The sequence below is a fragment of the Mustela lutreola genome, chromosome 1 (genome assembly GCF_030435805.1).
Source record: "Mustela lutreola isolate mMusLut2 chromosome 1, mMusLut2.pri, whole genome shotgun sequence".
NCBI lineage: Eukaryota > Metazoa > Chordata > Mammalia > Carnivora > Mustelidae > Mustela > Mustela lutreola.
Genome location: NC_081290.1, coordinates 155,556,807 through 155,584,403, shown reverse-complemented (window position 1 = coordinate 155,584,403; position 27,597 = coordinate 155,556,807). Strand labels below are relative to the sequence as shown.

At 35.6% G+C, this 27,597-nt stretch overlaps 1 protein-coding gene and 1 long non-coding RNA gene across 7 annotated transcripts in view; one reads left to right on the top strand and one right to left on the bottom strand.

Annotated features, from left to right (window-relative positions):
- GLRA3 (glycine receptor alpha 3) overlaps positions 1-27,597 on the bottom strand; it is a 194,503-nt gene that overhangs the window by 31,204 nt on the left and 135,702 nt on the right. The window contains exons 6-7 of the mRNA XM_059177450.1: positions 12,375-12,512; positions 1,325-1,539 (exon numbers count right to left, since the gene is read on the bottom strand). Of these exons, the coding sequence (XP_059033433.1) occupies positions 1,325-1,539; positions 12,375-12,512 (353 nt within the window). The remainder of the gene's footprint in view (positions 1-1,324; positions 1,540-12,374; positions 12,513-27,597) is intronic.
- Positions 1-27,597, top strand: part of LOC131833763 (uncharacterized) — a 127,944-nt gene that overhangs the window by 79,912 nt on the left and 20,435 nt on the right. For 5 of the 6 annotated variants that reach the window (XR_009354622.1, XR_009354623.1, XR_009354620.1 and 2 more), the window contains one exon: positions 10,085-14,102. This is a non-coding gene — a long non-coding RNA (uncharacterized LOC131833763). Of the gene's footprint in view, positions 1-10,084; positions 14,103-22,356; positions 22,426-27,597 lie in introns of all 6 variants that reach the window. The other variant, XR_009354618.1, reaches the window with a different exon arrangement.

Genomic DNA, 27,597 nt, shown 5'->3' with positions numbered 1-27,597 from the left:
ATAAGTAAGCATTGGGACTTATTAATCTTATAAATAGATTTGTAATTTTCACCTGAACAATATTTTATAAAGCACTAGTTGAAGTGGAAATTAAGTATTAAGTTGAAAATTCAATTAATTATTAATAAATGTAGATTTTATTTTGCAAGACAGCCATTAAATTTTATCTAGGCAGTGTGAACATTGTTAAATATCAAGTTCTTCCTATTTGAAGTAACTTTTTAGTGATAAAATGTCCTGCCATCAACTTTTGTTTATTTAGGTACTTTATCCTCATAAATCGAATCATGCAATGCAATTCAATGTGGGAGTTAAGGAAACCATGACAATAGAGTTATAATTCACTTGGCATTACAAGTAGATAGCATCAAATGCAGAAGGAAAGTTAATATAATTTTACTATATCTACATCATTGTAATGAAAATAATAGTGAAGCTTATTGGAAGCTAGACAGGATTACTTAATTTAGATAGCAGAAATTTTTCTTAGAAGTCATCCCGTGAGGAAAATAATTCTATTGCTATTTGCTAAATGGATTAAAAGAGCTTCCTATGTTTTATTTCAGCATACGTTGTAAAATGGAGTACTGGGTTTTTTTACAAACCTCATAGAGAGAACAGTTTTTTTTTAAATTCTGGCAGCTCCACATGGACTAAAATCATGATATTAGATAAGCTTTCCTTTTCGTTGACCTGTGGCAACTTAAAAACCAAAAGGGGGAAAAAAACCCATAAAAATAATAAGTGCTGGGGCACCTGGATGGCTCAGTGGGTTAAAGCCTCTGCCTTTCGCTCCGGTCATGACCCCCAGGGTCCTGGGACTGAGCCCCACATCGGGCTCTCTGCTCAGCGGGAAGCCTGCTTCCTCCTCTCTCTCTGCCTGCCTCTCTGCCTACTTGTGATCTCTTTCTGTCAAACAAACAAAAAAAACTTTTAAAAAAAGTGCTATACACAGCATTATGGACACCCTTATACAATACATGTGGGAGTGTAACTGCTGTAAATTTTTTTGGAGAGATATTTGGCAATACGTATCTATACGTACGGTCATCAGTGTAGTGATTCCAGTTGTAAGAATTTATACTAAGGAAAAAATGCAAAATATATATAAAGCTATACACACACATATATATTCATGAATAGAACATTCATCATGTAAATATTTATTATTGTATCAGTCTTAATAGTAAGCATATTACTATAACACATCCATGCAGTAAGACAAAGGTTGATGATTGCATATATGTGAATTTTCTATGTAAAAATATTAAATATCTATAAATAATTGTGCAAATATGAGTGTGTGTCCATTTAGTACACTTACCTTTGGTAAGGAAGCTCGCGATCCTGAGCTCTGGGTGGTCATGGTCAGCACAGTAGTTATTCCCAAGGCTACCCTGGCTGGCGCAGCATCCATATTGATCCAGAATGAAACCCAGGAGAGGATAACGATCAGGAGACTGGGAATGTACATCTGGATCAGGTAGTATCCCATTTGTCGTTCAAGATGGAATCGCACTTCTATACATGTAAATTTTCCTAATTGGTTATAAAATAAATGCAGTAGTTGGTAAAAATAGGTCTTCATGATGACATCAAAGGTCACATTTTCCCCCCACATTGTGTCCTATAATTTTCCACTACAATGTAAAGGGGTCTTAAATCATATATGCAAATTGGTTTCTGAAAAAATAGTTTTCTTATTTTCTGCTAGCATATGGAAGCAACATGAGAGTACACTTTCCAGAAAATAGTGTGTCATTTTATGACTTCACATTTGGTTAGCATTTCAAACTTTGAAAATACTTAATGCTATATTATTTTACTTGATTCCAGCAATCATTTCTGAGATAGGAGAAATGCGTATCTAATATCTGAAAACTGTCCTTACTCATTCATTCTGTCTGGTACTTCTTAGTACTTATTGGGAGCCAGGTGCTATTTGTTCCAGAGGCCTTTACATTTACTTTAGAGTATGTGCTAAAGGATAAATTCAATTAAAGATGAATAATTCCTTAAATGCTATTCATGTAAGTTAATTTATGCATTAATAATTTGGAAACTATTAATGCAAAAAAGGGCAAAACATGTTGTTCTCCATCAATAAATCTGAATATAATTTAAAAACACACCTACTAAAAAACCCTGAGATATACATGTTCTATATATTCATGCCCTATGACTCTATTATGGTAAGTATTTAATAGAGGAATAAATCATGTCTTAATTAATCATTTTGTTGATATCCCTGTTTATTCTCTGGTTATACTCCCTACTACCATGACAATGTTATCTCTCCTTAAAATAATTGTTTATCTGAATAACCCAAATCTTGGTTTTTATTCTCTCCTTATTCTAACTATGTTAAGAGGGATAAGGTCAGTGAATTAACATGCTGATCATTTTAGGTGACATCCTTTGATCCAGTTGTGAAAGAGAAGCAAAGAGCACATCCAAGAAGCTTGCTGGGTATTTTTAGATCGATTTCAGTGCACAACTTCCAGGAGTATGGCTTGAGCCACGTGCTGCTGTGATTCAGAGGCACAAACAATGGATCAAGGGATGGATGAGAGTCCAGGGCTTAAAATTCCTAATAAAGTTTCAGAAACTGGGAAAGTTGGATTCCACTCTTAGGTGTTTAGGGATCAGAAGGATACAAGTAAGCTATCTATGATCCTTTTATCAATTTATCAACTACATACAGAATGCCTAAAAATTCTTGAAATATATGAATTACTTTAGGTTTTTAAGATTCTATTGAAATACAAAAATTTTTAAATAATGAAATAGGGCAAGAATAACAACTATTTTCATGATACCATCATTAGATTATCCAAGTAACCTCAGGGTGCCTGTGTTGGGGTTAATGTAGAGCATGAAAGCATGAAATAATAGCTGGCTTGCTAAAAGGTAACATGAAGGTGAATATAAAAAGGCCACCGAGGGTGAGGGAAGGTTTGGGAGAAGGGCGTGGGCCTTTGGAATGTGGACACCTGCGTGACCACTCTGCCCTGAGAATGCTGTGAGAGTTGCCTTCCCAAAGCTTCCTTAGCCCAAACAGACACCCTGTGATCTATGATGCATGCATTGCTCCTTAGTCTATGTTTAGCAGAACTCCTTGAACATGCAGATTAGCATATCGTATCTTTCCAGCAAACAGATCCTCCTTGTTACAGTAAGACTGCTTGTCACACATTACTTGCTTGAGAAACAGTGATATTTACGATTACCCCAAAGGACCAATAAAGGTGGGAACAAAGAAGAGCAAAGGGTCTTTGTCTCTGAGCATTGACCCCCTCTGCAACGCCCTCCCCCCCCCCCCCGTCATCTCTCTTTTTTCACAACAAAGTGTAGAGTAATGTTTCATCTTCTGGTACAGGGATTGCTGGCCATTCCCGGCATGCCTGGGTGGCACAGTCGTTTTAGTGTCCAAGTCCTGGTTTCGGCTTAGGTCATGCTCTCAGGGTCATGGGATCAAGCCCCCTATCAGGCTCTGCACTCAGATTCTCACTGCCTCTCCTTCTGCTCCTTAACCCGTTCCAACCTTCCACTCTAGCCAGCTCATGGGCATGTGTGTTTGCTCTCTCTCTCTCAAATAAATAAATACGTAAATCTTTAAAAAAAAAAAAAAGAGAGAAAAATAAATTAACCAAGTAATACCATGATGAGATTAGTAATAATTACTGACGGTTTGGGTACTTTGAATACATTCTGTAAGGTTCATGTAATCCTCAAAAAAAATATAGATATATATAAATATATATTTATATATATATTCTCATCGTACCTTATAAAGAGTGTTTTCATAGCTATCACTGAGAGGAAAAATAATGGTATAGTGTATATATACAAATAAATATATACCATGTGTGTATTTGTGGCTCTAGAGAGAAAAATGAATAAGTGACAAAAGTTCTGATATACTAACACTGGCACAACAGGACTGGAGCTTCTTCAAGCACATTTATATTTTTACTGTGATTTTACTATATTTTAATTTATTTAATTATTTATTATACTTTTCAGACTTAAAGTTTATTTTCTTCAGGTGATTCAAAATTTATTTTGATTAATTGATTCATTTTCTTGTCAAAAACAAAAAAAGTACAAAAAACCCCCCTGCATTCTAGTCTCAATGCTCCTTCCAAAAACAAAAAAAACAACAACAAAAAAAACCTAGAGACAATAAAAAGAATATTACAGTTCATCGATAAAAGGACACATAATCCAATATAAAAGTGGGCAAAAAATTAACAATTTTATATCATTTGAGATATTTATATTTGGTTGTCTGTGATTTATAATGAAAAGTATACTGGCTGTGGGACACCTGGGTGGCTCAGTTGGTCAAGCTTTGGACTCTAGATTTTGGCTCATGTCATGATCTCATCATCATGAGATCCAGCCCCAAGTCCAGTCCTGGCTTAGCACCGAGTCTGCTTGAGATTCTCTCCTTCTCTTTCTCTCTGCCACGTCCCCCACCCCCACAGCAATACTGCCTGGCTTGTGTGCTCTCTTTTTCTGTCTTTCTCTCTCTCTCTTTGTCTCTTTCTAAGATAAATAAATAAATAAAGAAAGAAAGAAAGAAAGAAAGAAGTATCTTGGCTCCGAAGGATGAAACAAAAAAGGAGAATCAAATTATTAAAATAAGGTATGGAAGAGGGGACATTACTACTGAGAGAAATTAAAGGATAATAAGGAAGTATTATGAATACATTCCAAAAAGTGGAATGTCTTAGATGAAATGGACAAATATATAGAATGACATATATTACTTAATCTTATTCAAGAAGAAATAGAAAATCTGAACAGACCTACAAAAAGTAAAGAGGTTAACTTAGTAGTTTTAAAACTTTACAAGGGAAAACTCAAGACCACAAAACTTCTGTTAAATATCTAAAGAAGATGGATACCTGGGTGGCTTAGTTGGTTAGGCATCTGCCTTTGGCTTAGGCCATGATCCCAGGGTTCTGGAATCGAGTCCTGCATTGGGCTCCTTGCTCAGTAGGAAACCTGCTTCTCCCTCTCCCCCTGCCTGCCACTCCCTGCTTGTGCTCTCTCAATCTCTGACAGATAAATAAAATCTTTAAGACATAAAAATCTAAAGAAGAATTAATAATAATCATTTATAAAATCATCCAGGAACTAGACAGCATGGAATAATTCCTAACTCATTCAGTGAGCTCAGTATTACCCTGATAGTAAAACCAGACAAAGATATCACAGGAAAAAAAGGTATATAGACAATCTCTTGTGAATATAAATATACAAACCCCAGAGAAATATTAACAAACTAAATCCAGCAACATATGGGAAGAGTTATACATCATAACCAGTCAGAACTTATGGAATGTAAGCAAGTTTGGCTTAATGTAATACAAGTCAGTGTAATATACTATATAAAAAGAACAAAAACAAAAACATATGATCATCTCAATAGAATTAAAATTGTCAAAAATCCAATAGTCTTCCATAACAAACACACTCAACAAACTAGAAACAGAGGATAATTTCCTCAGTCTGAGGAAATTAAGTATGGTGAAATAGTTAATGGTGAAAAGCTTGCTTAACACTTAATGGTGAAAAGCTGAATGCTTTTCTACTAAATTCTGGAACAAGGCAAGAATGTCTTCTCTTCCCACATCTATTAAACATTGTATTGAGAGGTTCCAGCCAGGATAATTGGGCAACAATTAAGGAAAAGTTATTTAAATTGAGAAGGAAGTAGTAAAACTATCTCTATAAGCAGAAGATATTACCTTGTACAAAGGAAATCCTGGAGAATTCACTAAAAATCTAGTTGAACTGCTGGGTTCAGCAAGGCTATAGGATACACTATCAGTATACAAAAAATAATCATGTTTCTATACACTAGCAATAAACAATCAAAAAATTAAATTGAGCAAACAATACCATTTACAATAAAACCAATAAAATAAAAGACTTATAAAAAATTTAACAAAAGAAGTTCAGGGCTTCTATACTAAGAAACACAAAACATAGTTGAACAAAATTAAAAAATTGGAACAAATAGAAAATCATTCTGTAGTCATTAATTAGAAGACGAAATATGGCTAGATCAGAATACTTCCAATATTGCTCTATAAATTCATTGCAATCTCTACCAAAATTTCAACTGGCTTTTATGCAGAAATGTATGAGCTGATCCTAAAATTATTATGGCAATGCAAGAGACCTAGAATAAAAAATATAGCCCTTAGGGTAAAAAGAACAAATTTGTTGGACTCAGATTTCCCCATTTCAAGACCTGCTACAAAGCTATAACAACCAAATAGGATAATTTCATAAGCATAAATATGCAGATCAATGGAATAGAATCGGAAGTCCGGAAATAGTCATTCATGGTCAACTGATTTTTAACAAAGAACTAAAGCTATTCTATAGGGAAATTATGGTCTCCTCAGCAGATGGTACAGGGAGAACTTTGTATTCACATGCAAAAGAATGAACTTCCACTCTATCCCATACTATTCCAAATGGATCATAGATCTATACATAAATTCTAAGCTACAAAATTCTTAGAAGGCATAGGAGTTAATCTTTATGATCTTAGGTTAGGCAACAATTTTTTTTTTTAATATGATACCAAAATCACAAGTAACAAAAGAAAAAAAAAGTGATAAATTTGGCTACCTCAAAATTAAAAGTTTTTGGCCTCAAATGACATCATTAAGAAAGAGAAAAGACAGGGTGCCTGGGTGGCTCAGTGGGTTAAAGCCTCTGCCTTCGGCTTAGGTCATGATCCCAGGGTCCTGGGATCAAGGCCTGCATCAGGCTCTAGCTCAGTGGGGAGCCTGCTTCCTCCTCTCCCTGCCCGCCTCTTTGCCTACTTGTGATCTCTGTCTGTTGAATAAATAAAATCTTAAAAAAAAAAAAAAAAAAGAAGGAAAGAGAAAAGACAACATACCAGCTGGGGAAAAGTATCTGTAAATCAATAATAAAAAGAGAAATAACTGACTTAGAAAATGGGCAAGGGAATCTAGTAAACAACTTTTTCCAAAGAAGATATGCAAATACCAATAAGCAAACGAAAAGATGCTCATCCTTACTCATTAGGGAAAATGCAAATCAAAACCACAATGAGATGGTACTTCACTCACTAAAATGGCTGTAATAAAGAAGATAGACAATGACAAGAGTTGGTTAAGATGTGGAGAACAGGAATACTGATTCATTGGTGAAAGGATTGCAAAAGGATGTGAATACTTTGAAAAAGTTTGGTGGCATATATTTACCATATGATCCAGCTTTCCACTCCTAATTCCAAATGCAAGAAATATGACATACATCCACCCCAAAACTTGTATGTGAGTGTTCGTAAATAGTCCAAAGTTGGAAATACCCCAAATGTCTAGCAACTGGTGAATGAATAAACAAAATGAGGTATATCTATACAATAGAGTACTATTTGGCAATAAAAGGAATGAAGTATTAAAATATGCCACCAGGGGGATGAATCTCAAAACATTCTTCTAATTTAAAGAAGACTATCACAAAGACCACATATGATGCCATTTATATAAAACATCCCCAAATTATAAAGCTATAGAGACAGAAAGTTAATTAGTGATTGCCTGGAGCTGCTGGATGGGGAAGACTGCTAATTGATATAAAGTTTTTTTTTTTCAGGTGATAAAATATTCTAAGATTAGGTTGGAGATTGCACACTTCTGTAAATATACTAGAAATCATTGAGCTGTATTCCTTACACAGTGAATTTAAAGGACCTAAATTAAATCTCAATAGAGTTGTTTTAAAAAATTCTTTAGTTACAAGATGAACAAAGTCTGAGGATCTATTATAACATGGTCGCTATAGCTGATAACACTGTCCTGTATAACTGAGATTTGCTAAGAGAGTAGAACATAATTATTCTCTCACACACAGAAGGGTAAATGGGCGAGGTGATGGATGTGTTAACTAACCTGAAGGGGGAATCATTTCACAGGGTATACATGTGCTAAACCATCCCATTGTACACTCATTATCCTATTATGTCAATTATATACCTCAGTAAAACTGGTGGACAAAAAGCCTTCTTGCCCATACAGATCAAAAAGATCCTGTTTCCTGTTTAGGGTAAATCTGCTCCCAGGGGCAGGTTGTAAGTACAGACACATTTTCCAGGTTCAAATCTACTTTTTCTTTATTTTTTTACTCAACAAATAGGTATTGGGTGTCTCTGTACTTAAGCAGAGCCCAGAAAACTTGGAGTTAGAAAGAATAGCAGTAATTATTGGCTTTTTTTTTTTTTAGATTTTTTTATTTATTTGACAGAGAGAGAGAAATCACAAGTAGGCAGAGAGGCAGGCAGAGAAAGGAGGAAGAAGGCTCCCCACGGAGCAGAGAGCCCAACATTGGGCTCGATCCCAGGACCCTGGGATCATGCCCTGAGCTGAAGGCAGAGGCTTTAACCCACTGAGCCACCCAGGTGCCCCAATAATCATTGGCTTTAAAAAACATTTGGTCATAAGGGAAACCACCATAGATAAGTAAACATATAAATTAAAGATAAAATTTTAGACAGTGAAAGCAGTAAGTTGAAGGTGGTATGTGGGTGTTTAACATATACTTGTCAGGGAGATGTATATTTGAGCAGTCCTGAAGAATGTGAGAATATTTGGTTTGGGATAATTTTGGAAAATTGTATGTATGTATAGAAATATGTATGTGGGGTGGGGTGTGGGGTAGCCAGTTGATGGGTATCAAGGAGGGCACATATTGAGATGAGTACTGGGTGTTAGATGTAACTAATGAATCACTGAATACTACATCAAAAATCAATGATTTACTGTATGGTGGCTAACTGAACATAATAAAAAAATAATAAAATAAAATTTAAATAGCAAAAGAAGAAACCTTTGATCTTGATGGAAGTCCCAAAAGTTCATTTTTGCTTTTGTTTCCTTTGCCTTTGGGGACATGTCTTGAAAGAAGTTGCTGTGACCAATGTCAAAGAGATTTTGCCTATGTTCTCCTGTAGTATTTTGGTAGATTCTTGCCTCATACTGAGGTCTTTTATCCATTTTGAGTTTATTTTTGTGTATGGTATAAGAGAATGGTCAAGTTTCATTCTTCTATAATAGCTGCCCAATTTTCCCAGCATCATTTATTGAAGAGACTGTCTTTTTCCCACTGTATATTTTTTCCTGCTTTGTCAAAGATTATTTGACCATAGAGTTGAGGGTCCATATCTGGACTCTCTACTCTGTTCTGCTGGTCTGTGTGTCTGTTTTGTGCCAGTACCATGCTGTCTTGGTGATCACAGCTTTGTAGTAAAGTTGAAATCAGGCAACGTGATGCCTCCAGTTTTGTTTTACTTTTTCAACATTTTCTTAGCAATTCCATGTCTCTTCTGGTCCCATACAAATATTAGGATTGTTTGTTCTACCTCTTTAAAAAATGTCAGTGGAATTTTTATCAGGATGGCATTGAAAGTATAGATTGCTCTGGGCAGTATAGACATTTTAACAGTGTTTATTCTTCTGATCCATGAGTATGGAATGCTCTTCCATCTTTTTGTGTCTTCTTCAATTTCCCTTTTTAAATTTTTTTTAATTTTTATTAACATATAATGTATTATTAGCTCCAGGGGTACAGGTCTGTGAATCACCAGGTTTACACACTTCACAGAACTCACCATAGCACACACCTTCCCTAATGTCCATAATCCAACCACACTCTCCCAACCCTCCTTCCCCAGGCAATCCTCAGTTTGTTTGTCTTCTTCAATTTCTTTCATGAGTGTTCTGTAGTTCCTCGAGTACAGATCCATTAGCCCTTTGGTTAGGTTTATTCCCAGGTCTCTTTTGGGTCTTGGTGTTATAATAAATGGAATCAATACTCTAGTTTCCCTTTCTATATTTTCATTGTTAGTGAAGAAGAAAACAACTGATTTCTGTACAATGATTTTGTAATCTATCACGGTACTGAATTGCTGTATGAGTTCTAGTAGTTTGGGGGTGGAGTCTTTTGGGTTTTCTGTATAAAGTATTATGTCTGTGAAGGGAGAGAGTTTGACTTCTTCTTTGCCAATTTGAATACATTTTATTTATTTTTGTAGTCTGATTGCTGTTGCTAGGACTTCCAGTAATATGTTGGACAACAGTGGTGAGAGTGGACGTCCTTGTCATGTCCCTGATCTCAAAGGGAAAAGGAGAAGACATTTGCAAATGACACTACAGATGAAGGGCTGATATCCAAGATCTATAAAGAACTCTTCAAACTCAACACACACAAAACAGAACCACATCAAAAAAATGGGCAGAAGACATGAACAGACACTTCTCCAAAGAAGACATACAAATAGTTAACAGACATGAAAAAATGTTCATCATCATTAGCTGTTAGGAAGATTCAAATCAAAACCACACTGAGATGCCACCTTACACCAGTCAGAATGGCCAAAATTAACAAGAAAATAAACAACATGTGTTCGAGAGGATGTGGAGAGAGGGGAACCCTCTTACACTGTTGGTAGGAATGCAAGTTGGTGCAGCCACTTCTTTGGAAAACAGCGTGGAGATTCCTTACGAAATTAAAAATAGAGCTACTGTATGACCCTGCAATTGCACTACTGGGTATTTACCTCAAAGATACAGATGTAGTGAATAAAAGGGCCATATGTACCCCAATGTTCATAGCAGCAGTGGCCACGGTCGCCAAACTGTGGAAAAAGCCAAGATGTCCTTCAACAGACGAATGGAAAAAGAAGATATGGTCCATATATACAATGGAATATTATGCCTCCATCGGAAAGGATGAATACCCAACTTTTGTATCAACATGGATGGGACTGGAGGAGTGAAATAAGTCAAGCAGAGAGAGTCAATTATCATATGGTTTCACTTGTGGAGAATAAGGAATAACAAGGAGAACATCAGGAGAAAGAAAGGAAAAGTGAAGTGGGGGAAATTGCAGGGGGAAACAAAGCAAGAGAGACTGTGGACTAAGAAACAAACTGAGGGGTTTTGGGAGGTGTTGGGAGGGGTGAGCCTGGTGGTAGGTATTAAGGAGGGCACGTATTGCTTGAAGCACTGGGTGTGGTGCGTAATCAATGAATTTTGGAATACTGAAAAAAATTTAAATTAAATTAAAAAATAAATAAGTAGCAAAAGAAGAAGACAAAGAGCAATTACTAAGCCCTGGAGCAGGAATCAGTGTGGCATATGTAAGAAAACAAGCCCCTGTGGCCAAATTACAGAGTAAGGGGAAAACAGAGAAGAGGTTTTCGGGGAGATAGGTAAGGGATACCACCACGTTTGTCATTCTGTGTTACAGCAGCCCTAGGAAACCAATCCACCAACTTAAACTACCTCTAGAGGCCTCTTAGCATCTTTCTAAAATTTGCTTGTCATTGTAATTGCCCCTATAGAGTTGAACAAGGACACTGGTATGGACCCACTTGCCTTTGTCTTTGTGTTGAGATGAACCTTGAACTCTCCACTAAATTAAATATCACTCTCACTGCTGGGTTAAGAAAATGGCAGTGACTTTTTCACCAGATAATGTGACTTGATTAAAGAGATTAAAGAGATTAAAGACCTTGTAAAGTGAAAGGTCAAGTCACAGTCCTGGAAAAGGATGAGCTAAAGAGGAATCATATTTGCCGTAAGGAAATAATAAGAGCAGCAGCTGACGCTAATGAGATGTTCTGGACTAACCACACTGAAGTGATTACTGATTTGTGGGTGGTTTAACAGGTTTTGTAGGAATAGGTTAGGCAGTGAGAATAGATATTGTGAGAATAGCCAGCGCTGGTTAAGAGAAGTAAACAGACCTCATGAATGTGCAAATATCCCATTAAGTCTATAAGTCCTTAACAGCAATATCTTTTCTCTGTCCTCAAAGGTAAAATGCTACTGTGTCAGTGTGAGTAGTAGGAACTTAAGGAAAATAACTTGAAATGCATGAAACTGTAGCCAAGAAGGTTTAAGCAAATGCAGCCTTGAAAGAAAACAAAAACAAAAACAAAACAATTTCTTTTATTTTGTTATCAAACACAGTGTATAATGCCCAAGAAGAGCTAAAAAGTACATTTTATTGTTTACATAGAAATTAAAGGAACTTTTTGGGAAACATCATTAGTATGTAAGTATGAGCTTTTGGCAAAAAGAAAAATAAATATAATTGAATACCAAGTACTTCTTTGGTAATATACAAATCAACTATATAACAATATGCACTGAGTCCAAACATCTGTAAATTCCATATGCATTCATTTTCTGCTCTATGACTATGAAATACACTGAGCTATAAATACTTAAAATAATTAACCAACCGCTATAATTAAGAAACACTGAATATCATAAAACCAGAAGTCATAAGTGTAATAAAGAAAGCTTGACACCTACCTGTGTTGTAATGTTTAGTGCAGTATCGTAAATCTTTCTCTTCTTTCAGCAGAAACTGGGGCAAAGTGAGTCCTTCAGCCACTTGCACAGGTGCCTCATCTTGCCATTCAAAAATGAGATCATTCATTGTGTACCCAACTAGGCAAAACATAATAAAAATATTTATAACGTAAAAAGGCATTCAAAGAAATCCTTTTTTTTTTTTTTAATCTGGTACATTTCACATAGGGCAGGGTGACCAGCATCATCTTAACTCAAAAGATTGAGTTATGCATTGCACAATTCCATCTCACCAAAGTCTACTGAAGTCTAGTCACATGGAATACTCATCAAATAATGTAAGAAAATGTAGTAGGTTAATAAAAAGCATAACACGGCATACAGAAACTTCAAAGGACAGGCATATAAATTCTTTCCTCGGAATGGGCAGCTCCTGAATTAGTTCAACAATTCATTTTGGTTCCACTCCATCAGATATCCCCTTACCTCCTCTCAAATCGTTCAGGGCTCTTTCAACAAAAAGTGAAATTGTCACTGGTCAGGAAAAGACCTAAACTACAATATCTGTGGGGGAAAGTACCAAGGCTTTTATCTTTCTTTCATCATTAACTATTTTAGTTTATGGCATCTGCTTCAATGTTCCAAGTCCTAAAATTAACAATGATATTTTAAATAGAAATGTCAGCTATTCAGAGGAAATCAGAGTACAAAGAAAAATCCATGTGGAGCCATTTGTGGAGGAGGAAACTCTTGCACATACTATTAGTGAATTCAGGATAGAACTAGCTAACACATTTTGTAATAAGGAATCAGTATCTTTTGGTAAATGGAAAATTTATATTTATACAGGAGAGGTACCTAAGAAAAGCAGGATTTCGTCTTTTTTTTTTTTTTCCTCTGAATGAGAAGCTATTGAAATGTACACCCAAAGGCTGCCAGAGGGGGAGACAAAAGCGAATGGTACTTGAGGGGGAGATCATTGTTACAATGTACAACTACCCTGGAGGTAGAGAGAGAGGACACAGGACTGGCTTTTGATTTAAGTCAAATGGACCGATTAAGGAAGCAGAAGCTCTAGACTCATGAAGAAACAAACGAGGGAAATTGTCCCAAACATGTTATCCTGGAGGCAATTTGGTATAGTAGGAAAGCCGCTGTTTAGTGTCTAAAACAGCTGGCATAGAGCAGATTGGGCTGGACAGAGCTATGTGTAGGGAAGGCATGATATGTGAATTTTCATCCCAATTTAGACAGACCAATAGAGAAACTTCATTTTGTTTTTATATTCTAAGGTTTTCTTAGTGTCTTCTGTGAAATGAAATGAGCTCTCTGATATTCCCTCAAAGACAAGCTCTAGTCTCTAATGCTAAGTTATAGGCGGTATATTTAGGTCCTTGCACTAAATAATCAACCACAGTAAATGATTTAGGTATGGGAAACTCTTAATCACACTAGGCTATTTCCTTATGGTCCCTAAAATAGTTGTTTGAAACCAGAAAGAAGATACTGAGTTGGTAGGGGGTCATTCTTTTGTTCTGAATCATTTACATGGATGGTCAACAAAAATAACTAAATGGTAATTTTGTCTCAGTCATCCTTCAAAAGTAACTTAAAAAAATCAATACTCTTACACAGTTCAAAGTGTTTTAACATCTTAATGCTTTCTGTTGGCAGATCTTATACAAGTCTGAGGATGTGAAGAACAGATTGACTAATGAGATCAAGGTGGTGAGTTGAACCGTCTTGTGAGTTGAACCGTCTTGTACCATAATCAACTTCACAACAAGAAATAATTTATTCAGGGAACAAAGAATCCTAATTTCAGCCAACAATCTCATATGGTAACTGCAGGGAAACATGTAAACAAATGACTCAATGCAACCAAACATTTGTTTCTTCAAGGATTTATTTGGTACCAACTGTATGCAAATCATCCTGCTAGGCACAGCCAAAGAGATGTTATTACAGGACAGAAAATTAGTAACGTGGGAAGGGTCCAAAGTACTATGCACATTCAGAAGAACGACATATGATATCCACTTAGGCCTTGTTTGAACTAGACCTTATATAGCAAGACAGTGGCTTCAAATAAAGAATGTAAGAAAAGATAGGTACTCAGGCAAAGAGAAGAGTGTAATTAGTTGAAAGAAACTGCAAACTCCTCTGGTTTATAATAATAGAAATAGCTTCATTTGTCTGGAGCCAGTGTGCCTGAAGGAACAGAGGGAATGAAAAGACACATTAAGGTAAGAGTGTGTGAATTTCAAATTCAGGTTGAAAACCTTGATTTTTCAAAATTCCCTGTGGGCAATGATGAATAATTGGAATCTTTCAAGCAGGGGAGTGATATGACAAAGATTCTGCTTTAGAGACAGTAGCATCAAGATCCACTCATGAGATTTGCAAGGTGCAAACAACTTTCATAATCCTAATAAGACATTTGCCTTTTTCTTCGTGTTGGCATTCGCCCTGATAGTGAAAAAACAATGGGATGGTAAAACTTCAAACGTTTTAGCATAATTACAGACAGTGACCACAAACTGTGTTGAGGGTTATTGTATTTGTTACCACCATATCTTGTAGTACAAGAATAAAAAAGCCAATTTTAAAGAATGTCCATGATCCTTGGGGCACCTGGGTGGCTCAGTGGGTTAAAGCCGCTGCCTTCGGGTTAAGTCATGATCTCAGGGTCCTGGGATCGAGCCCCGCGTCAGGCTCTCTGCTCAGCAGGGAGCCTGCTTCTCCCTCTCTCTGCTGCTTGCCTCTCTGCCTACTGTGATCTCTCTCTCTCTGTCAATAAGTAAATAAAATCTTAAAAAACAAAAAAGAATGTCAATGATCCTTGATGAAACAGTAATAAGTTATTTTAATATATTGTTACACCTGTTTTGGCCAATTCCCACTCTTATTCTTTTTTTTTTTTTTCCACATCCTGATTTTAATTCTTCTGGAAAAATAACTAGGAGTAGGATTACTGGATCATTTGATAGCCCTCTTTTTAAATTTTGCTGCAACATGAATAAACCTTGAGGACATTATGTTACGTGAAATAAGCTCGTCACAGAATAACAAATATTGCATGAGTCTACTTATTTAAGGTATATAAAATAATCAAATCAATAGACTCAAAGTGTAGAATAGCAGTTCTCAGGACCCGGGAGAAGGGAAAATGAGAATTACTAATCCGCAGGCATAAATTTTTAGTCAAACAAGATGACTAAATTCTAGAGATCTGCCGTACAGCATTGTACCTACATCAACAATAATGTGTTATATACTGAAAGGGCACCTGGGTGGCTCAGTTCGTTAAGTGTCTGACTCTTGGTTTCTGTTCAGGTCGTGGTCTCGGGGTGGTTAAGACTGAGTCCCAAGTAGGCTCAATAGGGAGTCTGCTTGAGGTTTTTTTTCCCTCTGCCCCTCTCTAAGCTCCCGTATACTCTTTCTCTAAAATAAATAAATAAATAAATAAATCTTTAGAAAAATTTAAGATGGCAGCTGTTATGCTAAGTATTCTTATCACAATACAGTACATTTAGATTTTTTTAAAAGGTCACTTGCATTCTTGAGATGGCAAAGAAAAAAAGCTCTCATTCTTTCCCAATGGTCCATGAGGAATGTTAAGTCAGAGGCAATATTTATTTCTTTATCTCTTTTTGTCAAAATTAAGGATTAATTAAATATATATTTAAGGAAAAAATAAGAAGTTGAAGCAACATCAAAGTTTCAAGTCTAAGTCACTGATAAGTAGTTGTGCCGCAGTCTTTAACTTACATCTCATGTCTTTAGAGTAGCCTTCTCTGACTGTCTTATAAAAAGGTTTTTGTCCAATCAGTCAGCATTAGTTTTTTTAATTCACTTTTCCCATAAAATTTATCTTTATTTGAAATTGTATATTTTCAACAGTTTAGGGGGCATTTTTCTACCTAGCTTCCTACGACTGAAACTTCATAAAAGCTGAGATGATTCCATTTTAGTCACTGACATATTTTTCAGTACCTAAAATATTACATGGCATATAGCAGGTTGTTTGAATATTTGAATTAGAAATGGAGAAGGAGGCAGGGGAGGTGTGTGTGTGCATCTGTGTGCGTGTGTGTGTGTGTGTGTGTGTGTGCTCTCACATATGATGATCTTATTGGGGACTACCTTGAGCTTAAGATATCAGCCAGAGATGCAGGCGTTGTCATAATCTGACACTGACTTGTGTGTCAAAAATACTTGAAATCACACCTATATATTGAAAGTGAGGTCAAGATTGAAGATAAAGTTTTGAGAGTCACCTATATATAGATGACATTAAAATTACATACCTTGATTTGCCAAGACAACCCCACATTACTTTATTTCCCTCAGATCCTCTCTTAGCATGTGTTCTAAGTTTTTTCTTTTTTAAAATATTTTATTTACTTATTGGAGAGAGAGACAGAGACCCAGATAGTGAGAGAGGGCTATCACCTAGATAGTTCTCTATCACCTAGATAGTGAACAAGGATGACAGGGAGAAGCAAGGCTCCCCACTAAGCCAGGAGCCTGATAGGGGACTGGAACCCAGGACTCCGGGATCATGACCTGAGCCGAAGGCAGACACTTAACCTACTGAACCACCCCTAGATTTCTCATTTTTAGATTAGGTATTATTAAGCACTGTTCTAAAATACATCATTGTTGGTTCAATAGATCCTTCAATTTTACTTCTAGACTCTCCCATGGTGTAAGAGTATGAGACTATTTTACTATCTTAAATTAATATTATGTTAAATCTGTACAACAGCAAATATCAGGAATGGTCCATCTTTACCAGACCCTTTCAGTAGCAAAAAACTAGTGTGTCCTTTTCAGAGGCAGCTGACTCCTGATCTGAGTAGTGGCGGAAGTGTTCAACTTTTCCCCCCTGCTGCCCACGTGGTGTACAAACCTGTGACATCTGTGAAGTGTCAGTGAAAGTATCCAAGTGTCATGGAAAATTACAAGATCCTTGTCAGTGAAAGCAGAGTAGTGCTGCTATGGGCCATACAGAAAGCAATCTGAACGCTCTGAAACCTACACCTATTTTATTATTTGGCAACACTCTTAAATCTTGCAATAAATCCTTCTGTCAGCAATGGGCTAAAAGAAGAGAAAGTTCAATATTTATTGAAAAATTAAGCACCAAATTCCATTTTACAACAAGGTTGATGATGAATGTGCAACTTAAACAAGACATTGTTTATAGTTAACATTCACAAAAGCTCCGTCTACATAAAAAAACATGAGACACACAGAGCTAAAAACACATCAACATCGATTTCAAATGTTATAGTCCTTTTAAGGATGCTGCCCCAAGACAGTTATCTGACACGTGCATTTGTAGGGGCAGGATTTACACATTACTCTATAAAAAAATCAGTTTTTATGTAGATAAAATCATTGTTTTTCTGAATTAATTTCATTCTTTTTTAAATTCATTTTTTCTTGGAAAATGGTGTAACAGGAAATTTGCAAGCAATTAAATGACGTTAGGCTTGTTTCAGTATCATTTCCTGCTTTAAAGAGAAAATTGGCTAAATTAATTTTAAATTAGTTTTTAAATCTAATTCTATAATCAAAGTAAATCTTTTGGAATCACACTGGTTGAAGATGAACTATGTAATTCTATTGTGAAGTCTTTCTTACATTTACTTAAAAAGTTCAACACTGAGAATAAATGTAATTTGCTTGTGATAGATCTGAATAAAATATTTGTTGGAATTCATCATTGTTGTAAAAGAGCCCAGTAAGTCACAGAGACAAAAGTAGAGCATAGAGAATAGAGTCAATGGTATTGTAATAGTGTTGTATGATGACAGATGGTAGTTACACTTGTGGTGAGCATAGCACAACTTAAAAAAGTGGGGGGGAATCTGTGGAGCTGAAGTGTTCTTGGAATTATTTACAATGCATTTATAATTTATTTCATTTTATTTTTTTTATTTTGATCTCAAGATCCTGAGATCATGACCTGAGCTGAAATGAAGAGTTGAACACTTAAGTCACTGAGCCACCCAGGCATCCCACATATGATTTATTTTACACACATAAACTGTGACACTCTATCAGTGAAAGAGAAGCTATAGTTGTTAACATTTATAACGTTTTTATTGGAACAGAGTACCTGAAATATAATTTTTTTGTGTGGGACAAAGCTGATGTCGAATTAAAAATTATATTTCATTATGGCACAACATGCTTTTTCTATTTATTGCTTGTTATCAGCTATTTTTTTAAATTTAAACATTTGAAGAACTATTTCATGAATCAACTTGTATGTCCTACAAAGATATTGAACTTTTGGTAAATAGCTTCTCTAAATTTGGTTGCATGTATTCAAAGTCAGTTGGAAATATTTAATGAATTTATTTTATGAATGGAACACTAAAATTTTGGATTCTGAAGATTTTAGTAAATAGCAATTATAAAAATGAAGCTTCTAAACAGAGATCCCTACAATATAAAGGAAGAAAGGTCTCAAATGATACAATATTTATTGTAATTTGATAACTGTGGAAATGGAAAGATTGTATTGACTGCTTGTTTTTAATTGGTTAACTAATATTGAAATGGAAATGGAATTAAGAAGACATATTTCCCAGCATCTTAATTAGGTGAAGAATTAAAAATGTTTCTTAAGTAGAAACAACTACTATGGCTGAGTTTTGTCCTAAGAGCCTATTTTTGATAAAAGGTACTCTTATTCAAGACAAAGACAATATCTGTAAAATTACATGGGCCGAAATGGTTACTTACATCAATATAAAATACATAAACTCAAGTTACGAAATTATCAAGTATAGACAATTGAGTTGAGCTACCTCAACTATAGAGAACAATTTCTTACTAAGAAAATTATAATCTAGGGTCTATAAGGTCAAGTGATTTTTAACAATTTCAAATTTAGTATCAAAATTACAATGTTTAACATGATTCCAATTATTTTGATTTGCTTTAATATACATGCATATATTTCTTTATAAAGGATATATTTTGTTTACTTATCTGTTTGCTTATTTATTTATTTGTTTTTTTATTAATTTTAAGAGACAAGAGAGAGACAGATGGAGAGAGAGCATACTGCCCTCCTGGTGCTTGATCATGTTCCATGTTTGGGATAAGGAGAGGGGCTCTGCAAGGTAGAAAGGATATTTTGAAAAGAAACAGTTCAGAACTATTTAATTCACCTGCTAATTTAAAAGAAAACAAACAAACAAAAACAACAACAATAACAACAAAAACCACTATCAAGAGCACCTGGGTGGTGCAGTCGGAGAAGTGCCTGACTCTTGGTTTCAGCTCAGGTTGTGATCTTGAGGCTGTGGGATCGAGCCCCGTGTCAGACTCTGTGCTCAGTGCAGAGTTTGCTTCATATTCCCTCTCCTTCTCTCTCTCTCTCACTCACTCTCTCTCAAATAAATAAACAAATAAATAAAATCTTTAGAGTCTAAAAGAAAGGCACCACAGATACTAAAATTACTATATCTTATAAGTGATAGGGTTTTTATTTTTTTTAAATATTTTAAGTGTCCCCATTTTAATGATAAGTTACATGGTTACTCTAATGGTAAGGTGGAGCTTCAGTGCCCCCATGACAATGAAGAGAAATGAGTGCAAGGTCACTTTAAGCTGTGTTATTTCACTGGCGCTTTCTGCCCTCCATTTCAAGATGTTTCATCATGGGTCTGGGGCTGGACCCTCACATCCAACAAGATCTGAGGATGGTAAAATATATGGTCTGTTCTCTTGGCATCATTGTACTTTGATAGTTCCCTTTGTTGCCAGGATACAGAATTTCAGCCATACCTTCCAACCAGATCTTATCTTCATTTACATAGACTTCAGGCTTTGTTTCTTTTATTTATTTTCTATTTTTTTATTCCCTGAAATAATAGGATATGGAAACTACTTTATTGTGAGCCCTATGATAGATCACTTAGAAGTTGAGCTTCCCAACTACGTTATATGTTTGTGGAATTTGGGGGATTTCTAGATCTCTTCCAAGTAATTAAACAGCTATAAAAAACAGAGGAACTACTAGTTTAGCTTACCACTGAGCTACCTACCAATCTTCTATCATTTATCTCCTTATGTTTTTACATATGCTGCACTGATATATTTTTGGTTGTTAGGACGGCCTATGTGGCTGTGGCCACCCTACAAGGTGGTCCCCTTTCAAAGGGACACAGGACATCTCCCTTTTTCAAATATCTCTAACCCCTCAGAAGTGTTTATCATTTAACTACTCTGTCCTCCCACTTGACTGAATCCCAGATGGGTTGGGGAAAGTGTCCTCAAGGCACCTAGAGAGACTCTGTCACCTCTTTCTCCTGTGAACATGGTTCATTCATGTGGGAAGAACTTCCATTTCCCAATATTGTCACTGGGAATTCCCCCTTTAATTCTCTTTGCTGTCTTCCTCACCCTATGATTTTATTTGCTCTAGAAGTTCAGCTGCTCACCTCTGGGTAACTAAGATCCAAGTCTTTTCTTCATAAAATTAGAATATGGATTTAAATGCTATTGTATCATTTAAGATGAATATGAACAAAATTTTTATTCTCAGTTTCAGCAAAAATATATAATGTGTATAGCAATGAGTTAACAAAGAAATGTGAAAATCAAATAATTAAATTTCTTTGAAAGATGGAGAAGAAGATGGAAATAAAGACAGAAATATGTTGTTGTCTTGTGACACATTATTGTGACCATAATTAATAATTATTCTATAATATCAATTCCACGTAAATAAAAATCCTAATGTAATTATGAACTAACCTGAAGTACAAATGTATATACATAGCAAAGGCAGTTTTGAAAAGTAAAAGTAAAGAAGCAGATCTGTTTGACAGAGGACAAAATGTACAAATAAAGCTGTAGTATTCAAATGGTTTCAGAAGCTTTGTACCAATTAGATGGAATGGTGTAGAACAGAGGCCAGAACCAGACCTATGTATAGAAATTTAAGGGAGGGGTGCCTGGGTGGCTCAGTGGGTTAAAGCCTCTGCCTTCAGCTCGGGTCATGATCCCAGGGTCCTGGGATCGAGCCCCACATCGGGCTTTCTGCTCCACGGGGAGCCTGCTTCCTCCTCTCTCTCTCTGCCTGCCTCTCTGCCTACTTGTGATCTCTGTCAAATAAATGAATAAAATCTTTAAAAAAAAAAAAAAGAAATTTAAGGGGAAATTTTCATTTTGCATCTACCCTAGAAAAAAATTTTGATAAATAATAATGGGAGAATTTTCTATACATTTCGAAAAAGGGTTATACAGAAATAAAATCCACTCATATTGAAAACGTAAACACAAGGTACGCTACACAATTTCTGAGTTAAAATGCCTAACACTGGGGGGTCTGGGTGGCTCAGTTGGTTAAGCATCTGCTTTCATCACAGTTCATGATCTCAGGGTCCTGGAATCGAGCCCCACATTGAACTTCTTGCTCAGCGGGGAGCCTGCTTCTCCCCTGTCTGCCATTCCTCCTGCTTCTGCTCACTCTCTGTCTCTCTCTGACAAATAAATAAATAAAATATTTTTAAAAAAAGGACATTATAAAGATGCATAATGTTTTTGTATTTTGGCATATAGAAGGTATACTTTATTAAGAAAAGGGGAGATTTAATTATGTGTATGTATTTATAACCCTTTGAACTATGAAATATAAAGTTAGACTGTCATTAACACCTATAAAATAACACATAAATAAATACAAAGAGAGAATTCCATAGAAACATCAGGAAAAGCTTAAACAGGCCACAGACAGAAGAAAGAGTCATGATTGGAAAAGAGGATGGTCCATGTAAGGGAGATGAAGATATAATAAGATATAGTTCTATACCAATCACATTAGAAAAATTACTTAAATCTGAAATAAAATTGCAATGTTAATATGCAAAACACTTTTTAATTTTCTGCAGTTTAATGTTTGAAATGCCTTTTATATTTGTGTCTTTTATACTTTTTATATCTGTGACCATAGACAGAGCACGTGAGACAAACAAAATTGGTTAACATTAGTACAGAAGATCGGAAACCAAGGCTAAAGCATGTCTTTGTTTTATCATCTTGATGGTACAAATTTCCCTGTATAAACATGATCATTTTTTAAATTATTTTTTAAAAGATTTTATTCATTTATTTACTTGAGAGAGAGTGTAAGCCGGGGAGTAGGGATGTAGGAGCAGAAGGAGAGGGAGAGAGAAAAATCTCAAACAGACTCCACACATAATATGAACACATAACCTAAAGTGAGGCTCGATCTCATAACCCTGAGATCATGACCTGAGCCAAAATTAAGAGTCAGTAGTTTAACTGAATGAGCCACCTCGGTGTCCCTAAACATGTTTATTTTGAAGACATGATTTCAAATGTATTATATTGTCACTAAAAGAAATCAAATGACCTTTGGTCATTTAAAAAACAGCTTAAAAGTCCACAAGAGGGAAAAAAAGGTTATTTAATACTTTCCACCATGAGTAGTATGTAAAAGAAATACTTATTCAAAGGGAGAATATGACTGAGAATATATTTTAAGTTGAAAACAGTTTGAGAATTATAAAACAACTATAGTTTAACATTCAATTTTAAGTGACCTAGAAGCCTGTTTGGCCCAGCTTTCTCAATCAATAGAAAAAAAAGAGAAAGGCTGAGATTTCTAGGTTTGACACAGCTTGCAAATGCTGATGTACTTAACTAGCAGCTGGAATTTAAAAAGAAAAAGAAAGAAAAAAAACCCGAAAGGAAGAAAATGCTTACACTTGGCACATGCTTGCTGATTATTGCCAGGAGGAATATTACTCAAGTAAATTTTATTGACCTGACAAGGAACAACTGCTATGTCAAAATCTATTTAACTGAAACATTTTTTATGTACAATTTGTGCGTTTAGTTTGAATAATCCTACCATCAACCAGGTTGTTCGATGTGGTTTCCTTTAAGTTATAGGCCTGCTCAATTATCTTCTTAGTAATTACACTTTCTCTAGAACTCTCTGGTATAACTAACCTATAAACCATTAATCCATACTCGTGGTTCTCATTTTGGTTACTAGAGATAGATTTTGAAATGACTGATGCTTGTTTTAAGTTTGTGAGCTATTAATTCACAGAAGTTTGCTTGGTCCACATCTTCATTGTGTGACTTTGGGAAAGTCACTCAACCTTTCTCAACCTTAATTTGCTGATATTTACAATGGAAATAAAGCCCATCTCATCAAGTTGTGCTTAGGAAATAGGTGTAAAAGATCATAAAAGTACTGTGGCATCACCTTTTTGTAAGACTTGTAACTACACTATTTTTATGATAACACCTTATGTTTAGGATATCTGACAATCCGCAAAAGTGAATTTACCAAGATGAGGACACACCAGAAGAGAATAGTCACGGGGTTAAGCAGGCTGAAATGTTTAAGTGGGAAGTAATCTTAGAAGTAGCTTGTTCATTAGTGAATATTTGTGTCTTGGGAAAACTTGCTTTCTAACTAACATTGCAACCACAGAGGTTTCAGTAATACTTAGCAAAATAAGAATCGTTCATATCTCTGACTCGCCGGGCAAAAGGCATAGTACTATTTTGAATAATACTTTGCTAAATTATGAAAGAGCTTGAAAACAGTAGAGATTATTAGGAAATAAAAGTCAAAAATCTTCACCAAATTCCTTAAATAGTCTTGGCATAAATTCCAGAGAAACTGGTTTGAGATGTGGTTTTGAAATGAATCTGAAAATTAAATAGCAAATACCTCCCATCTATCTTTAGATATTTCTATCCAAAAACCCCATTGAAGCATGTTTTGGAAGCGTCTTACAATTTTTGTCAGTATTTTTTTTAAGTTGACCTTAAAAAGTTCTCTTCCTATAATTTTAGGGATTTAGGCTGCTCTTTGTGGAAAAGATTCCTCTCTCTCCTGAGTTACTTTCCTTGCATTTTCTTTTCTAACCTGAAATTAAAATTTCTTTAACTTTCTCACATTGGTGAGTTTTTCCTGTGCCTTACCTACATTCCTCTTTAGATATGAAATAAGGAATTACAGTGATAGTTCATATACCCTATGTCATCTTTGTCTTTTTATGAATAACAATAGTTTATGATGATGTTAGGAAATTATTATTCAATGTTCTTCCAAGATTAAAAAAAATCTGCACGTCTTTTTTCACTTGGGGAAAATTTGTCAATTTAGAAATTTTTGTTATGGTATAAATTAAAGGCTAAACGTTACAATTTTTAGTTTTTTCCCTCACCTTATTCCTGCACATCAGTTTGCACTGTCAGTCCCTTAGGGGCATAGTCTAAGTCATAACATAGCTGTTTCCTTCCCTCAGAGACTAGTAACTTGTGAAGCAAAGAAAATACATTTATAAACAAAACTGTGATATCAATGAAAATTTGTTCTTTGAAAAGATAGCTTTATGTTTTACTTCATACAGCCAGTTTTTTTTTTTAAAAGGTCATATAATAGATTCTGAACTTTAGTAGTAATATAATCTAATTCTGAGAAGGAACACTAGTGGTCACTTTAATATTTAGTTTATCTTTAGTAGAAATGTCACTCAATCTTACACATTACCAGCAATAACACACAGAAATTGGGGCACAAATCACACACTATTTTTTAAATTAAATAAAACATGTAATGAAAAGTAAGGCTTTATTGCAGAATTCTCTCTGTAGCATATATGGCTTAATATTTTTTATTGATATTTAATAAATTTCTACTGCTGTGAATTTTGGAGATGAAAATTGACATGGTAAATCGCTGATACTTTCTAACTGAACTTGACACTAAAAAAAAAAAAGGTATTAGAAAGATAAATGAAACTGATACAATTTCTTTACACCCAACAGCAAGCAAGCATTTACAGTATTTCTTCTAGAATTCTCTCGTGAGGGTGAATGAGGATGTTATAGACTGGAGGCATAATAGTATATTAAACTTCTGGCTTTTATAAAAGCAACTGGGTAAAAATCTGTTGAGATTTGACAAACACTCCATGGGGCAGGCCTTTAGATTTGATAAAGGAAATGTTTGAACTTCAAACCTACAGGCATCCCTAGAGATACCTTGCAGGTTTAGGTCTAGATCAGTGCAATAAAGTGAATATTGCAATAAAAGGAGTCAAATAATTTTTTGGCTTCCCAGTGCATGTAAAAGTTATGTTTATACTCTAGTCTAGTAAGTGGGCAATAGCATTAAGTCCAGAGGAAAAAAAATGTACATAACTTAATTTAAAAAGATTTTATTGCTAAAAAATGCTAACCATCATCTGAGCTCTCAGTGAGTCACAGCTTTTTTTGCTGGTGGAGGGTTTTGCCTTGATGTGGTGGCTGCTAACAGTTGAGGTGGCAGTGGCAATTTCTTAAAACAAGACAATAATGAAGTCTGCCACATCAGCTGACTCTTCATTTCACCTATGATTTCTCTGCAGCACGTGATGCTGTTGGATAGCATTTTCCCCACAGAAGAACTTTTTTCAAAACTAGAGTCCAGGGGCACCTGGGTGGCTCAGTGGGTTAAAGCCTCTGCCTTCGGCTCAGGTCATGATCCCAGGGTCCTGGGATCGAGCCCCGCATTGGGCTCTCTGCTCAGCTGGGAGCCTGTTTCCCCCTCTCTCTCTGCCTGCCTCTCTGCCTACTTGTGATATCTGTCTGTCAAATAAGTAAATAAAATCTTAAAAAAAAAAAAAAAAAAAAAAGAACTAGAGTCCACTCCCACAAACACTTGGTGCTGCTCTATTGACTAAATTTATGTAATGTTCTAAATCCTTTGTTGTCATTTCAACAATGACAACAACATTTCAATCTTCATAGCTTCTTCACCAGGAGCAGATTCCATCTCCAAAAAACACTCCATAAGAAAGAGTTCATCCATTCCAGTTCTATCATGAGATTGAAGCAATTCAGTCCCATTTTCAGGCTCCACTTCTAATTCTAGTTCTCTCGCTATTTCCACCACATCTCCAGTTACTGCCTCCAATGAAGTCTACAAGTATTCCATGAAGGAATGGAATCAACTTCTTCCGGATTCTTCTGCACGTTGATATTTTGATCTCTTCCCATGAATCATTAGTGTTCTTAATGGCACCTAGAATGGTGAGTCCTTTCTAGAAGGTTTTCAATCTCTAGTGCCCAGACCCATCAGAGGAATCACTATGTGTAGCAGCTAGAGTCTTACAAAATGTATTTCTCAGATAATAAGACTTGAAAGTCAGAATTACTCCTTCAGAATGGATATTGTGTTTGCAGGCTTGAAACCAACATTAATGTCATTGTCCATCTCCATCAGGGTTCTTGGGTGACCAAGTACATGGTCAAGGAGCGGTCATATTTTGAAAGGGATCTTTTTTTCTGAGCAGTAAGTCTCATGGTGCTCTTAAAATATTCAGTAAACTATGCTGTAGACAGATGTGTTGGCATCCAGGCTTTGTTTTTCAAATTAGAGCACAGGCAGAATAAATTTAGCATTAGTTCTTAAGGGTTCTAGGATTTTTGGCATTGGCTTCAACTTAAAGTCACCAGCTGTTTTAGCCCCTAACAAGACAGTCAGCCTGTTCTTTAAGCTTCGAAGCCAGGTATTGACTTCTCCTTTCTAGTTATAAAAATCCTAGATGGCATCTTCTTCCAATGACATGTTGTTTCATCCACATTGAAAATCTGTTATTTAGTGTAGCCACCTTCATTAATGAACTGAGCTGGATCTTCTGGAAAACTTTCTGCAGCTTCTACATCAGCACTTACCACTTAACTTTACATTTTTATGTTATGGAGACCAGGCCTTTCTTTAAACCTTATGAACCAACCTCTGCTAGCTTCCAACTTTTCTGTTTTAGCTTCCTCACCTTTCCTGGGCTTCACAGAATTGAAGACCATTACGGCCCTGATGTGCATCAGGCTTTGGCTGAAGGGAATGTGATGGCCGGTTTGATCTTCTGTCCAGACCACTCAAATTTTCTCCATATAAGCAATAAGGCTATTTTGCCTTCTTATCATTTGTATTCTCTGGAGTAGCACTTTTAAGTTCCTTCAAAATTTTTTCCTTGATATTCACAACTTAATTGACCAGCATAAGAGACCCAAGCTTTCGCTTATCTCAGCTTTCAACATGGATTCCTCACTAAGCTGAATCGTTTCTGGCTTTGATTTAAAGTGAGAGGTGTGTGAGTCTTCTTTTCACTTGAACATTTAGAGGCCACTGTAGGGTTACTAATTGGCCTAATTTCAATAT